Below are 17,392 nucleotides of genomic sequence, written 5' to 3'. Positions count from 1 at the left end.
AGCAGAATATGGAATCGGTGGTTTCAGGAGGGTAATACGGAACGCCGTGCTGGATCCCAACGGCCTCGTCTCACTAGCAGTCGAGATGACAGGCATCTTATCCGCATGGCTGTAACGGATCGTGCAGCCACGTCTCGATCCCTGAATCCACAGATGGGGACGTTTGCAAGACGACAACCATCTGCACTAACAGTTCAACGACGTTTACAGCAGCATGGACTATCAGCTCGGAGACCATGGCTGCGGTTACCCTTGACGCTGCATCACAGACAGGAGCGCCTGCGATGGTGTACTCAACGGCGAAGCTGGGTGCACGAATGGCAAAACGTCAATTTTTCGGATGAATTCAGGTTCTGTTTACAGCATCATAATGGTCGCATCCGTGTTTGGCGACATCGCGGTGAACGCACATTGGAAGCGTATATTCGTCATCGCCATACCGGCGTATCACCCAGCGTGATGGTATGGGGTGCCATTGGTTACACGTCTCGGTCACTCGCATTGACGGCACTTTGAACAGTGGACGTTACATTTCAGATGTGTTACGACCCGTGTCGCTACCCTTCATTCGATCCCTACGAAACCCTACATTTCAGCAGGATAATGCACGACCGCATGTTGCAGGTCCTGTACGGGCCTTTCTGGATACAGAAAATGTTTGACTGCTGCCCTGGCCAGCACAATCTCCAGATCTCTCACCAATTGAAAACATCAGGTCAATGATGGCCGAGCAACTGGCTCGTCACAATATGCCAGTCACTTCTGTTGATGAACTGTCGTATCGTGTTGAAGCTGCATGTGCAGCTGTACCTGTACACACTATCCAAGCTCTGTTTGGCTCAATGCCCAGGCGTATCAAGGCCGTTATTACGGCCAGAGGTGGTTTTCTGGGTACTGATTTCTCAGGATCCATGAACCCAAATTGTGTGAAAATGTAATCACATGTCAGTTCTAGTATAATATATTTGTTCAATGAATACCCGTTTATCATCTGCATTTCTTCTTGGTGTATCAATTTTAATGGCCAGCCGTGTATTTTTGATTACGTACTGTAGTGGCATATCCTCTTACACAGTGTTGAAGAGAATGGTGCTCCAGTTAAGGAGCACTGGCACGAAGCCAAACAGTTTGCATTTTCGCGTGTAGAAGGTGTACACACCGCAGCTCCGCGGTAGCGAACCGGTCTGTTCTGGAAGCGGACCGGCCCTCATCTCGAGGCAAGTGCTTCAATCGAATCGCCTCTGCGCCGACTGCTCTACGTAGTTGTCGGTAACTGCTGCTGCCGGAACCGTAACTCTGGCTGCTTGTGGCTTCGCCGTCGAAGAAGCCAAAACTCTCACGGCACACACGGAGCCTATACTAACACTGAGTCTCCTCTCGAACAGTAATCTGATGGAAAGTTGGCCTTTTGTTCTATCTCCGGTGCTGCTTCGCGAAAAGCGACACTACCGCGTCGTAGCAGCGAACCCCGGCGATGTTGTGACGTGTCTGTGTTGTGTGGCAGGGCCGAGGTGTCCAAGGTGACGAAGACAGCCTACCTGCGCAGCTTCGTGCTCGCCCTCGAGTTCTTCGTGGACCGGACGGCGCTGTTCGTCTCGCTGCTCACCTGCTGGCTGCTCAACTTCGAGATCACCGCCGATAAGGTAACTCACGTACCGACGAACTTTTCTGTTAGGACCAGCGTAGGAAACGACGCGCACCACCTTCGAAACGGGGTGAGTATTTCGGCCGAAAGAGCGCCATTCAGGACTGAGCCGTCATGTAAGGCCCCTGTAGGAGGACGGGGAGCACAAATCTACTAACGACCCTTCACACGTTGTGTAGTGATGGTAGATGGTAGTTGAGATAAGGAACTATGGTCAGAAATTAATGCTGAGATATTTAGTTGCATAAACAACTTACAATCTGTAATCACAATTAAAGGCATAGAAGCTGTTAAATTGACGGCAGCCAGTCTCAATGCATGTATTTCAAAAGCGCACAATTTTTGCTGTGCACTGTGCACTCTCAAATATCCCTTTGTCTCTTTGTAATGAAACAGGAAGCTAGGACTTCAAAAACCAGTTTCTGTTCAATTCCTATTGACTTTTCATACACGCTCTCTTTCTTAACCTTTATCCCACCGCACGGGGACCGCTGTTTTCATGATTTTTGAAAATTTATTTTTATTTCAACTTCGTGGCCGGATGTCTTTCCTGTCGTCAGTCAGTTTACCTAAAAGAGGACTGTATCTGTCTCTCTATGGCTCACGGATGCTTCGACGTTTGTGTTGTTGTTGTTGTGGTCTTCAATCCTAAGACTGGTTTGATGCAGCTCTCCATGCTACTCTACCCTGTGCAAGCTTCTTCATCTCCCAGTACCTACTGCAGCCTACATCCTTCTGAATCTGCTTAGTGTATTCATCTCTTGGTCTCCCTCTACGATTTTTACGCTCCACGCTGCCCTCCAATGCTAAATTGGTGACCCCTTGATGCCTCAGAACATGTCCTACCAACCGGTCCCCTCTTCTTGTCAAGTTGTGCCACAAACTCCTCTTCTCCCCAATTCTATTCAATACCTCCTCATTAGTTATGTGATCTACCCATCTAATCTTCAGCATTCTTCTGTAGCACCACATTTCGAAAGCTTCTATTCTCTTCTTGTCCAATCTGTTTATCGTCCATGTTTCACTTCCATACATGGCTACACTCCATACAACTACTTTCAGAAACGACTTCCTGACACTTAAAATCTATACTCGATGATAACAAATTTCTCTTCTTGTTTGTGTTATCGTATCGTATTTCCTGAGGAAGAGGGAGGAGGAGGGAGGGTTAAACTAGGGAACAGCCCGGTATTTGCTTAAAAGAGCGTGGAAAACCGCCTAAAATTCACAGTCAGGGTGGTTAGTGTAACAGACTAAGGCTGTTAATACACGGTTCAGATTCGATGCCTGTGTGGGCCACCTGCCTGTGCTGTACGCTACCAAGCAGCGCCTTAAGCTAGACATGCAGATCTGAGATGTCATATACCAACCGCATAGAAAAAAATCCACTGCGGACACGTTACTGACGTCTGTATATCGTTTTTTTTTCAGTGTAGCGCCAGTAACTTTCATGTCGAGATATAGGTTTCAAATACGTGGCTCACACACATTACTAATTGAAGATCTCGGGGGGTACCGTATGAAATGTCAATTTCCGACTTTTGGTTCCTTATCTCGAAATACTCAGTTTAGGGTTGTCTACTGTCTTAATATAACTCTGACCCTAAATTTTTGAGGTATCTTGTACGTAAAGTCTTCATTGCATTTATTTGGTATACTATATCAATTTAGTATACTATACAAGCTGGAATCCAAACTTTCCAATTGCCCATTTAGAAACTACACGGACCAGAGTCACATACCTTCCTATCGTCCGTAGTGTAGAGTCAACTTTACCTCAAAACGGGTAGAATCTAGGTTTATTTCTTTTATTGGTGTCTTATCTTTCGAACAATATTTCCTTGTTGCCTCCAGGTATTGTAATGATGGTTTGCCAATTCATTAAAAATCTGCTTTACAAGTACTGCATTCACTGTTTTCCTATCCGATGACCGCGAAAGCTGTGAATGTCCTAATTTCTTCCTATTTCAGACCTGTGACAAGTGTTATTAAATACGATTTTTGCCCACCGACTGTTACCAATGTTTGCAGCTATGTAATTCCTGGAAATAAAAAAAAAATGTGAGTGGATTTGTGTCAGTAGCATCAAGCGAATTCAAGATTGTTTCAACGTAATAGGTGGAGTGATTTGGAGTGCTGCCTTATTTGCATACAGCTGAAATCATTACTTATTTTCAACGTGTAGCGTGAGAACATACATTTGCTGGTGAACATCTGCTGTTGAAACTTAGCATGAGAAAAATGTTTCTTTCCTTTGTAACACAGACATGCTATAACAATTTCGTATCGCAACTCTGAAACGACAAAATTATCTATAATTGGAAGTGCTGATTAATTTACATTGATTTCACTTGAATTTCTATAAATTTTAAGTCAAACAATGTATTTGTGCTTTTCAGATTCACGGTTACTTGACAAGATGTAAGTGAGACGGTGCTTGTCACGTGTAACTCAAATTTAGTAAGGCTATGTGGCGACTTTTTGTAGAAAAATGTCATACATGTCATGGAAAAGTTATCTGCACGTCATAAAAATGAATAGTTGAAGTAATATCTTTGTAAAGTGCTACAGAAAAGAAGAGGTGGATTTTCTTGCTAGAAGATGCGACTTATTGCATAGTTGGAAAAAACCATTTGGAAGAGTTTCTGTGAAGATGAGCTCAGAAAATATGTGAAGCCCCTTGTTTGTCTTTTATGGTTAACAAGTCGTTGTACTTGAGAGTTGCAGATGTGTTGTGACATCGAACGTCGAAGTGTCAGAGTTGTGAACAGTTGAAGCGCACATGTGGTTTATTTTGTGCTGTTTATAGAAGTGTGAGTCACAGTGTCTGCTGAGTGGCCAGCAAGGACCTCACGACACCCTCACCGCCGCAGTCGTACCAACAGCCGTCTGCACGTGAGTAATGTGTTCCTCACGGTCGCTCACATTACAAACGAAGTGTAAAGAAAATACGAGACAAAAGATAGAATCACTACCACACGTTGAAACATTGTACTGGGTGTACCGATAGCCGACATTGAAGCCTTCCCCATCTTTTTATGAAATGTTTTGAAGTTCCTGTTACGACTCTGATTTCCTCTGCATCACTCGTCCCGTATCCTCAAACAGCTTATCCATACCCTCTCAAGGCTCGTTTGACGATACGCCACTTGTCGCTTCCGAGAATGTATGCCACTGGAGGCTTGGGGAATAGCTTATCGCGGATAGAAGACCACCTACTCGTCACGGTGTGTCCTGTCTGTCTGCCGATAAGACGTTATTTCACAGATGAAACCCTATTCTCTATCCCATCTTGCCCAAAGAATGGATCACGGAGTGCCCTAGTCCTTCCTGGTTGCACGTAGTATATTACCTTTGACCTGTTTTGTGTCTTCCCTATGAGTTAATGGAGATTTTCCCAAGTTATTTTGAAATTTATTTTTACCACAGAATGTACTTCATCAGTAAACGAAGGGTAACTGTTAGAAAAGTTCTTCCATTGCATAAATGTTCACAGTATGAATTAAAGCGTAGCAATACACTTCACGATGGTAAAATAACCCTGTCTTTGACATGAGAGGCAATCAGATAAGTATTTTGAGTGGAGTTTGAAAATCTGTGGGTTCATAATGTTTTTAGTGAAGTAAAAAATCATTATTCATAATTAATTTAACGTAGTTTTTTCACTACTACATTTTAATGTGTTTTTTTTTCATTGTGACTGGTTTTAGTTTGTTAATTCGTTGTAACTGCGCTGTATGAATGGAATTAATCCCCATTAATAACACACAAAATTATGCATGTGTGCACTAACATGTACTTTCACTAACAGACGGTTACTTTTTAATACAGCGAATATTAGAATGAACTTTCGGAGAGATTTAAGCTGAATTTCAGCCACTAATTCCCATTATCAGGTGTTTTATCGATATTATTGTCTTGAAACTTACTGAGAAATAGAAATTTCATATCGGACGGAGACTATAATCTCGTGTTTGTCTTTTGCCGGACACGAACTACGACCTGAGCCATTTTAACATGCCGCATGAACCATCTATAAGCTTAAATCTATCAGAACGCCTCTTCCAAAATAAACAATGGTCCTAAACTTAATACTGCTGATTGAGCATCTCAGGGAGAAAGAGGAGACAGATGCAACCTTAGGCTTGGTTCGAAAACGGGACTTTCACTCCACAGCAGATTTTACACTGAACTGAATTTAATCAAAATTCTTTATGGGCAACGATGATGCATTCGAGACATTAGTGCTGTTCGTATGATGCTGGTTAGAAAAGTAAAGTGATAAGTCAGCTTAAAAAAAATCGAAAGGCTTCACAGAGTTATTAAAGCACTGATACACACTAATTTCATCTAAGCACTTTGTTCCATCGGTACACTTATCAGTCGGTTCTGGCACAAAAGAAATCTGGGTATAGGTCTAGAAGCCAGTCAATAACAGCTCCTGAACTTCGCTATTGATTCTGAAATGGCGATCGATCCTAGGAGACGAAAATCCCTTGCTGTCTGAAGGGTATTGCAATACTGCTCACAGGAAACGTTGCACCAAATAAGGCTGTATACGATCGGACGTTGTCGTGCAACACAACATATTTAGAAAACAATTTCGGGTCGTATTCTCTGAATCACTTTCTGCAACTGTACCAGCTTGGCACACTAACGGCCTCTGCATGGATGAAGAAGTCAACCGGCAGATCCTACGAATCCCAAAATACTTTCTTCGCTGATTCTGTTGTGTTAAACTTACTATGGGGAGTAGGAAGGTGGAAGGGGGAAAATGACTTCATGGCACTGAATTGAAATTTTCTTCGTAACGGGCGTTACATTTGTTATGTATGAAGCGGAGCTATGGGCCTCATGGAAAAAGGGTGACCCGGCTCAGTCAGGCAATTTGACTCTTAGTCTCATCATGAGGTGTGGCCATTAACTGCACGCGCTGATCACGTAGGCTGACGTGAGGATCAATGAGCTATACTTGACGGGATGTATCTGGAATATCTTAGGTGATTAGAAAGTTGGTAGACAGGAATACAAATAAGCACTTAGCTTTAATTCAGCATCAGCGGTGAACGTCGATGTTGACTTTGTACAATAATATTTAAAAGTGCCGTTATAGACTGAACTGCGAATACTTCTTTACAATTCTGATTGCTTCACACATGTAGATCAATTGTCAGTGCATAAACTGTATGTGGCGCCTGGCTAGGCCGTAGCTACTGACTTAGCTGAAGGCTGTGCTAACTAGCGTCTCTGCAAATGAGATCTCTGAAGCTATAACAAGAGAACCATTCCTATTAAAGTCGGCTGTAGAACTGGCCAGTGCGCTAGCTTGTCTCGTGAAGACCCGGCGGCGCTCGGTCTGCTAGCGTCGACAGTGGCGACTCGCGGGTCCGAAGTGTACTGTCGGACCGCGGCCGATCTGAAGTCTACAACCTAGCGTGTGTGGTGCCTTGCGGTGACACAACAACATTTGTCCCGTGTGATAATATGGTATAGGAATGGAACACCCTCTGACTGATATCGGGTTAGCTACTGGAGAGACAATCCCATTCATTCGGCTTCACACTCGCCTGACAGTCGGGGCGGTGCCCAGCGAGAACAAGCTTTCCGGTCGGTCAGGTGTGCTGTGCACGATATCCGCTACACTGCCAGTGGAAACGTTGAGCCTGTGTTGTGCTTGATCTCTCTGATCTTTGCTCGTCTCACACGCCCGTTCTGTCTTTTTTTTCACATACCTAGTAACAAAACCACACCTGTTTTCGCAACACTGCACCCGCCCCGAAGATTTCACTAGTTGGCATTGAATTCCAACTGAGGAAGTTTCCTTTAAACACGAAAACCTTGTTACATTTCTCACTTCCCAATGACCAGCGAAGACATATCTGGAGACGCTCCAAACAGCGGTGGGATATCAACGTGAATGTCGCCCGCCATACGGCCCGACAACCACGAATGATGGTCTGGGGTACTTTATTTTCATACCAGGTTCGCTTTGTTCATCATCCGAGGAACCCTTACAGCACAGCGGTACGTCGACGATGTTCTGCACACTGTTTTATTGCCCTTTGTGGCAAGCCATCCTGGACTTGTATTTCAGTAAGACAATGCCTGCCCGCACACGGCGATAATTTCTAGTGCTTATCTTCGAACTTGCCAAACCCTACCTTGGTCAGCGAGATCGACAGATCGCTTCCAATTGAGGACGTTTGGGGCATTAAGGGCAGGGCCCTCGAACCATCTCGGGATTTTGAAGATCTATCGCGCCAATTGACCGGTACTTGGCACGATATCCATTAGGAGGACATTCAACAATTCTATCAAACAATGCAAAGCCATATAACTGATTTGGTAAGGGCTAGACGCGGACCAACCCATTATTGACGTGCTCAACCTTTGAAGCTCTGCCTCTAGAATAAAATATCCAATTTTTCTGAAATTGTAATCATTTGTTTGTGCATGTACATCACATATACCGATTTCCGCCCTATTCGGATCATTCCTTTGTAGTGCGTCGTTTTTTCGTCTTTGAGTGTACGGCAGGTTTAACTTTGAAATTTAAACGTGTCCAGGATGGTGGAGCAGACTGGACTGGTACTCGTGAGGAACGGAGTTCAAATCCATGTTCCATCTGTCTGACGTTACCATTGGTTAAGTTAGTTTACTTAAGACGAATGCTGTTATTTGCCCATCGACATGGCCCCAGCCGATTTCGTTACCTGTCTTTGTTGAGAAAAAGTTTTCGTCTCATTCCCAGCACGGCAAAAGCTTTCTGATTTAACGCTACTTCAGCAGCGTGGATGTTTGTGTTATCACGCAGCTTCTTATTAGGTATCGTGTAGCTGTGTTTACCCCGTTACAGGCTTTACCATTTTGGATATGTTATGAGGTCGTCATTGGGAATTGAATCCGGGACTACTGCATCATTAGCGGCAATACCAACCGCTGAACCACGGTGGTCGGCATGAAATGACGTCGACGTCGACGAGACACTAAACTTAATTTCGCTTTCCAATTACGAAACTGGCCTGTGAGACAGAGTCCAATGGCTTTCTCGGTAGAACGTTGCCTGCGAAATACAAAGATGTTGCTTAGAATCAGATCTAGGCAGCTATTTTCACCTCCCAGGAGCGTTCAAGACCAATGTTACTTAAAAATGGGAACCAGGGTCTAAAACATGTGGTGTGTTGGACAAAATCGAAGTGATTGTGACCGTTAGCTTGTAATATCATCAACCCACCCAGAACGTACCTGTGATGTGCTTTAATAGTATGTGTGTTGCTTGTGGATCATTCCCAGCACGGCAAAAGCCTTCTGATTTAACGCTACTTCAGTAGCGTCGATGTTTGTGCTATCACGCATCTTCTTATTAGGTATCGTGTAGCTGTGTTTACTCCGTCACAGACTTTTCCATTTGGGATCTATTATGAGGTGGTCATTGGGAATTGAACCCTGGACTATTGCATCACTAGCGGCAATAGCAACTGCTGAGCCTCCGAGATAGAACACACGCTTGGTCGACATGAAATGACGTCGGAGTCGGTGAGACACTAAACTTAATTTCGCTTCCCAGTTACGAAACTGACCTGTGAGACAGAGTGCAATGGCTTACTCGGTAGAACGTTGCCTGCGAAATGCAAACATGTTGCTTAGAATCAGATCTAGGCAGCTAATTTCACCTCCCAGGCAGGTTCAAGACCAATATTACTTGAAAATGGGAATCAGGGGCTAAAACATGTGGTGTGTCGGACAAAATCTAGGTGATTGTTACGGTTAGCTTGTAGTATCATCAACCTACCCAGAACGTACCTGTGATGTGCTTTAATAGTGTGTGTGCTGCTTGTGGATTGAATTTCACTTATTCAAATGAACCAATACTTGCTGTATTAGAATTACGATTGAGCTACACACTCTTGCATTACATGTTGCATGACGTAGCGGCAGGAACTGTGCTCTTGGGTACTACGAACTCTGTATGACTGGGCAGACAACAGGTAGAGTATCGGCGGCTTGTTGTGGGCGGCTCGCAGTGGGAGCACGCCGCGCCCTGACTGCCGCCGCGTGTTGTAAGTACTGTTGTGGTTTTGTCGGCGGCCGGCAGCAGTGCTGTGGTGGCGCCGGCGTGCTGAGCGCCCTTCTGACACCTTACCCTCGTGTGCGACAGGTGTTCGTGATCACTCAGCTGCTGTACCAGCTCAACATGACCATGGGCATCGCCGCGCCGCTCGCCGTCAGCTACATGGGCGAGGCCATCGTCTCCGTCCGCAGGATACAGGTTCGTCCGCTGCCTCTCTCGAACACTGTGCGATAATCAGAGCCAAGTCAAAATCTCAAGAAACTTGTTTTTTTAATTTATTTATTCAGAATTATGGCTTAAACAGGCAGGGGAAGTGATTTTAACTTGGAACAATTCTCAGGCTTTCTCCAGCCCCGTAGTATATCCACGTTGTACAGGGTGATTTTGCTGCCTCTACCTATGGGTATTATGCAACCCGCAACACTTTCAAATACCGCACGTATATTTTCATATTCTCTCACCCACTGTGAGCAAACTATTAATCCTACAGAAAAATAAACAGGAACTTTTGTAGGGAATTTAATGCAGTTAACTTTTGTACTTGGGTACGTGTTCGCTAGATGCCATTATTCAAGAAGAATGGATAAAAGTGACCTTCAGACGCTTTTTTCTTGAATAACTCGAGAACTGTGGTCTCCAGCAAAAACGTATGCCAGTACAAAACTTAACGCCACTACTGGCCATTAAAATTGCCACACCAAGAAGAAATGCGGATGATAAACGAGTATTCATTGGAGAAATATATTGTACTAGAAGTGACATGTGATTACGTTTTCACGCAGTTTGTGTGCATAGATCCTGAGAAATCAGTGCCCAGAAAACCACCTCTGGCCGTGATAATGGCCTTGATACGCCAGGGCATTGAGTCAAACAGAGCTTGGATGGTGTGTACAGGTACAGCTGCCCGTCCAGCTTCAACACGATACCACAGTTCATCAAGAGTAGTGACTGGCGTATTGTGACGAGCCAGTTGCTCGGCCACCATTGACCAGACGTTTTCAATTGGTGAGAGATCTGGAGAATGTGCTGGCCAGTGCAGCAGTCGAACATTTTCTGTATCCAGAAAGGCCCGCACAGTACCTGCAGCATGCCGTCGTGCATTATCCTGCTGAAATGAGGGGTTACGCAGGGATCGAATGAAGGGTAGAGCCACGGGTCGTAACACATCTGAAATGTAACGTCCACTGTTCAAAGTGCGATCAATGCGAACAAGAGGTGACCGAGACGTGTAACCAATGGCACCCCATACCATCACGCCGGGTGATACGCCAGTATGGCGATGACGAATACACGCTTCCATTTTGCGTTCACGGCGATGTCGCAAAACACGGATGCGACCATCATGATGCTGTAAACAGAACCTAGATTCATCCGAAAAATTGACGTTTTGCCATTCGTGCACCCAGGTTCGTCGTTGAGTACACCATCGCAGGCGCTCCTGTCTTTGATGCAGCGTCAAGGGTAACCGCAGCCATGGTCTCCGAGCCGATAGTCCGTGCTACTGCAAACGTCGTCGAACTGTTAGTGCAGATGGTTGTTGTCTTGCAAACGTCCCCATCTGTGGACTCAGGGATCGAGACGTGGCTGCACGATCCGATACAGCCATGCGGATAAGATGCCTGTCATCTCGACTGCTAGTGATATGAGGCCGTTGGGATCCAGCACGGCGTTCTCTATTAGCCTCCTGAACCCACCGATTCCATATTCTGCTAACAGTCATTCGATTTAGACCAAAGCGAGCAGCAATGTCGCGATAAGATAAACCGCAATCGCGATAGCCTACAATCCGACCTTTATCAAAGTCGGAAACGTGATGGTACACATTTCTCCTCCTTACACGAGGCATCACACCAACGTTTCACCAGGCAAGGCCGGTCAACTGCTGTTTGTGTATGAGAAATCGGTTGGAAACTTTCCTCATGTCAGTACGTTGTAGGTGTCGCCACCGGCGCCAACCTTGTGTGAATGCTCTGAAAAGCTAATCATTTGCATATTCGGTAATTTTCGCGTCTGTAGCGCGTCATCTTCGTGGTGTAGCATTTTTAACGGCCAGTAGTGTATATTAATATCTTACAAATGTGTCCTATGTATTTTTTTCTGTAGGACTAAAACTTTGTGTGTAGCTGGCGATAGAAAATGAAAATCTCACAAGTGGTTTTTGTGGGTTGCATGGAACCTATGCATAAGGGCAGCTGGATCACCATGTACAAAATGTTTTGAGGATTGCTACTGTACTGTAAATGTAATAAATAATTTATAAGCTTGAGGTACTTCTTACTAATATTTAACTAGTATGACGTTTTTCAGTAGCATACTACCAACTTCAGGAGCACTTCAGTTACATGTACATCACATTTACCTGAAATATCATCAGGTTCATTTGCTGTGTGTGCCAGTGACATTATGTATCGCAATACAATTCTTTACAGAAAGGTACATATATTTTAGTGTGTACATTAAGTGGTTTGCATGTTTAGATCATTTCATTAGTGCATTCATTAACATTTGTGTTGGAAATTTAGTTGTCTAGTACATAGAGCACAGTGACAAAAACATCACAGCTTAACACTTTCACATACAGGCATTTACATCATTCCAAAGAGTCTTAACTGCTAAGAAAAGCTAGTTTCAAATGCTAAGACAGTAACATACAGTAAGAATGAAAGACCATTTATTTCTTCAAAAAGTTCTCCAAAGTTGAAAGCTTATGTGATTGAAAATATTATCATTTAATAATAAAAAATATTGTCTCTACCAAGTAATCATATTATCTAATCTTTGCCATTACATAAATGCACCTACATAAAAAAATTCATCTTTACAGTATATAGCTGTCTTAGCAATTGAAACTAGTTTCTCTTAGCAGTGAAGACTCTTTGGAACGATGTAAACATCTGTATATGAAAGTATTAAGATGCGATGTGTTTGTAACTGTGCTCTGTGTGCTAGATAACTAAATTTCCAACAAAAATGTAAGTGGGTGCACTAATCAAATGGTCTAAATATGCAAATAACTTGATATACGAACTAAAATATGCGTATCTATCTATACAGTATTGTACTTGGATACATAACTTCAGTGGTACAGACAGCAAATGAAACTCATCATACTTCAGATTAATGCAATGCACGTGTTCTTGGAATGCACCGATGATGACAGCATGCAGACGAAATGGATTGTGCTACTTAAATATTGCTAAAAATGACTGATGCAGTAGAAATTTTTTCATAAGCTGTAATTATTCTCTTATTAAATTATGGCATTCACTTTTTGTGCGCTGCAGTCTCTTTATGAAATTACAAAAATTAATGTGGGGAAAAATAAGATTTATCCAAACGTGAAAAAATGTTCCAAGATATGACATAGTCTTGTACCTGGTAACAAATATCCTACTGAAATTTAAAACGCATTTTAAACCAGAAGGTCTTCTCAGTACTGTATTTAATAAACTATCTTCTACATTATTACTCTACCATGCACCAACAATCAGTAAGTAACATCACATTAAGTAGAAGTATAATCGAAAACCAATTACAAGTAAAATTCATTTTCACATAGAAGTTACTGGAAAGTAATACAAATTTTCACTTTCAAGACAGATAAAATTGTTAAGAGAGTGAACAAACTCAGTTCATTTGCAAATATCACTTGTTCCATAATGAAAGATTTTCTTCAGTTTAAGAGCAGAAAATGATGCACGAATGATGACGAATAGCTTAACCACGCACGCGTTGCATAACTAGTTTTAAAAACATATAGAATTTTGCTTGCCATAAAATTCTGCAAATTAGAAAGTGTCAATGTCTTCCAAATAGCTTTAACATAGTGTCCAAAGTTAAATGTGTAGAACTCCAGAGATTTACAGATGCTGCACAAAACACAACATTTTGTCTTTCAACAATAAAAACAGTAGAAAATGCCAGAATGAGCTTATGGTGGTCTCTAATACTTATGCCTTCATGTGAGACTAAAATCGGTAGCTAGACTGTAACAACTCCCAGGAAACTTCTTGCTTCCCAGGTACATTATGTTCAATGTGCAACACCTTTCAATGCACGAAACTCTCCCCTACACTGTTTTTATATCCTGTTTACTTCGCTCCTAGTCGACTTATCGAGCGGTCTACAAGCATATGTACTCTCGACCATGAAGTAGTTTTTAAGTGGATAAAATCTTCTTGATTTACCAGACGAGTGACAGCTTTCATAGCTACAGCTTTCAGAGCTACTGGACAGGTGATTATATATCGTCGATCAAGAAACAATACCGCGCGGCGATTAAATGCGAAAGTGCACGCACCCATAACACATGTTTATCTCTTGTTACGTATCTCTCCGTTTCGGAAAGCAGTTCTTTGGTCAAGGGTTTTGTTGATGGAAATGGGTTTCAGAAGACGATCTTTTCAACTGGAAAGAGAGCGTTGCTCAATCGAAAGTAGAGCATGAAACCGGGGATTTCTTTTTGATAGTGTTTGACTGTTGCCAAACATTACACCAGTTGTCGTTCCTTTGACGTTGCAATATCGTCAGCGTAGCCCATAAACAGCCCATCTTCACTTCAGCGTAAATAGGCTGCAGTACCCAAATTGTAACATAATTCTTGCCATATTAACAAATCGAATTACTATTTTTCAGGCATATGGTAGGGCGTCCAAATTTCGTCACTGTAGTAGATTATGATGTGTTTAAGACTTGGAAGGTTGTGGAAAAGGCTAAAAATTGGTATATGTATTCCTGAATTTATTATCCACCTGTAGGTAAGCTGCAGTTAAACTGTTATAAGATACTGTAGTCAGTGTGTGACATAAACCTTAACAGTCACAAACAGAAGTGCAAAAATGCGTTCGTAATTTCGTCCCCCATAAAAATTCTCGAATGTACAATTAATTTTAAAGTATATTTTCATTCTATCACTGTCAGACACTTTTACTATTATAAATCACTTGAAGGCTAGGAATGAACAATGTTTTCAAGTTACTTTAAAAACTCTAAGAATGTATCACACATGAATTTGCATGTCTGTGTGGATGAAGAGCATGTTTTATGATACCAAATGAAGCTTGTTGCGCAACAAATCCCTTTCACTTCCCTTGCGTTTTTCAGTCTGAAAAAAGTGAAATAATATTTATAAATAGGAAATAAACTCAAACTTAAATAGTATTTCCAAATTTCTTCCTCAGGACGTAAGTAGGAACTGCAAGGGGGACGAAATTATGAACCTCCCAGATTAATTGTAATGGCCACTACAGTAACATATGCTGTACCATCGCCTATAGCAGTTATACGTCAAAAACTACAACACACAGCTGGAATAGAGCCCAGTATTCGAACACAAATCAGTGTTCACAGTAGAAATAGCAGGGTGTTAACCTGACTGTTGCACCAACTCACCTCAGTATAAAAAATAAATTACCTCTTACACCGACGCTAAACTTGCTGCGCACAACAGACTCTCTCAACAAGGCAATGGAATGTAGTCAGGCCACACATGTGCAACCTGCTAAACATTAATTGCCAACTGTGGAAACCAGAAATTCCTAGCTGGACGTAACTAGGAACAGGAACGGAATTAGGGGCCCCCTAACCTTATGCAGATAGTGACGCGAAGAAGAATCACATACTTAGCTTAATATTAGACATGTATTCCAATAAAAAGCTTATGACAATGTTGACTGGAATACTCTCTTTCAAATTCTGAAGGTGGCAGGGGTAAAATACAAGGAGCGAAAGGCTATTTACAATTTGTACAGAAACCAGATGGCAGTTATAAGAATCGAGGGGCATCAAAGGGAAGCAGTAGTTGGGAAGGGAGTGAGACAGGGTTGTAGCCTATCCCCGATGTTATTCAATCTGTATATTGAGCAAGCAGTGAAGCAAACAAAAGAAAAGTTCGGAGTAGGTATTAAAATCCATGGAGAAGAAATAAAAACCCTGAGGTTCGCCGATGACATTGTAATTCTGTCAGAGACAGCAAAGGACTTGGAAGAGCAGTTGAACGGAATGGATAGTGTCTTGAAAGGAGGATATAAGATGAACACCAGCAAAAGCAAAACGAGGATAATGGAACGTAGTCGAATTAAGTCGGGTGATGCTGAGGGAATTAGATTAGGAAATGAGACACTTAAAGTAGTAAAGGAGTTTTGCTATTTGGGGAGCAAAACAACTGATGATGGTCGAAAAAGAGAGGATATAAAATGTAGACTGGCAATGGCAAGGAAAGTGTTTCTGAAGAAGAGAAATTTGTTAACATCGAGTATAGATTTAAGTGTCAGGAAATCATTTCTGAAAGTATTTGTATGGAGTGTAGCCATGTATGGAAGTGAAACATGGACGATAAATAGTTTCGACAAGAAGAGAATAGAAGCTTTTGAAATGTGTTGCTACAGAGAAATGCTGAAGATTGGATGGGTAGATCACATAACTAATGGGGAAGTATTGAATAGGATTGGGGAGAAGAGACGTTTGTGGCACAACTTGACTAGAAGATGCGATCGCTTGGTAGGGCATGTTCTGAGGCATCAAGGGATCACCAATTTAGTATTAGAGGGCAGCGTGGAGGGTAAAAATCGTAGAGGGAGACCAAGAGATGAATACACTAAGCAGATTCAGAAGGATGTAGGTTGCAGTAGGTACTGGGAGATGAAGAGGCTTGCACAGGACAGAGTAGCATGGAGAGCTGCATCAAACCAGTCTCAGGACTGAAGACCACAACAACAACATTCCAATACAAATGAAACAGACGCAACCTTTCTCGTATCTCCATTATATCAGAAAAATGTATAGCTATCATAAATAGTATTCAGATACAAATTTAGCCAATACGGAGCAAACGGGGTCAATGCATGAAAGAAACTTCGTCGAGAGTTGCCCTTCGACGACCACGTATATGGCAGCGCGGTCCATCTTCATAGTCTTCACACATTCTCCCGCTTTCGCACGTCACATGAAAAGGAAAAGAATATTCTAGCATAATAATAAACACATAGTGTACACGCATAACACATCTTATAAAACCGTCCTTTTAATGCACTGGACCGGCGATTACAGTAAACGAATGCCACTAATAATCTCGCGCAACTACAAGCTTCATTTACATTCCCACGACACGGTATCACAAGTGAGCAGAGTCAAGGATAACAATTAGCCGCAATCTGGAAAAAATCGGAAAAGTGAGTCCCGCGGTATTGTTTTCAATGACGATGCAGGAGATGTTTCCTGAGTGCCAAGATTACAGATGTGTGGATAATAGACAGTTCAGCCCACTCTTTAAGTGCTGTTGTGACCAGACGAAACTACTTTCATCCGGCCATTACTCTGGTTTCTTTGATTACCCTGGGAAAGGCTCATGAACAAGAACACGTGAAATATTAGTTCATTTTGTTACGTTAATGAATAAAAGATTTACTTACGTTTGGCTGACTTCTTTGCCACAAGATTGAGTGATAATTTGAAACTGTCATTGACTATCAAAGTACGAAATGCGACGTTTATGGAAGTACATTTCATCAGAAACTTTAATAACTGTCCTGTCCTACATGATGATGTTGACTGCTGTAGCAGAGGTCACGAATAGAATTGAGTTCTTGCATTCTTGACACTATACTGACCTCAGCGCGAAGGCGCTGTTATACTGAGAGAGGGGACGTGGTCTTCAAGAGTGCCACCCACTGCTTGTT

At 42.5% G+C, this 17,392-nt stretch overlaps 1 protein-coding gene across 1 annotated transcript in view; it reads left to right on the top strand.

Annotated features, from left to right (window-relative positions):
- Nucleotides 1-17,392, top strand: part of LOC124775110 (ATP-binding cassette sub-family C member 4-like) — a 365,777-nt gene that overhangs the window by 194,456 nt on the left and 153,929 nt on the right. The window contains exons 7-8 of the mRNA XM_047249941.1: nucleotides 1,505-1,643; nucleotides 9,804-9,914. Of these exons, the coding sequence (XP_047105897.1) occupies nucleotides 1,505-1,643; nucleotides 9,804-9,914 (250 nt within the window). The remainder of the gene's footprint in view (nucleotides 1-1,504; nucleotides 1,644-9,803; nucleotides 9,915-17,392) is intronic.

This window comes from Schistocerca piceifrons, chromosome 2 (genome assembly GCF_021461385.2).
Source record: "Schistocerca piceifrons isolate TAMUIC-IGC-003096 chromosome 2, iqSchPice1.1, whole genome shotgun sequence".
Lineage (NCBI taxonomy): Eukaryota > Metazoa > Arthropoda > Insecta > Orthoptera > Acrididae > Schistocerca > Schistocerca piceifrons.
The sequence above is the reverse complement of the archived record's forward strand: the minus strand, read 5'-3'. Positions and strand labels throughout refer to the sequence as shown.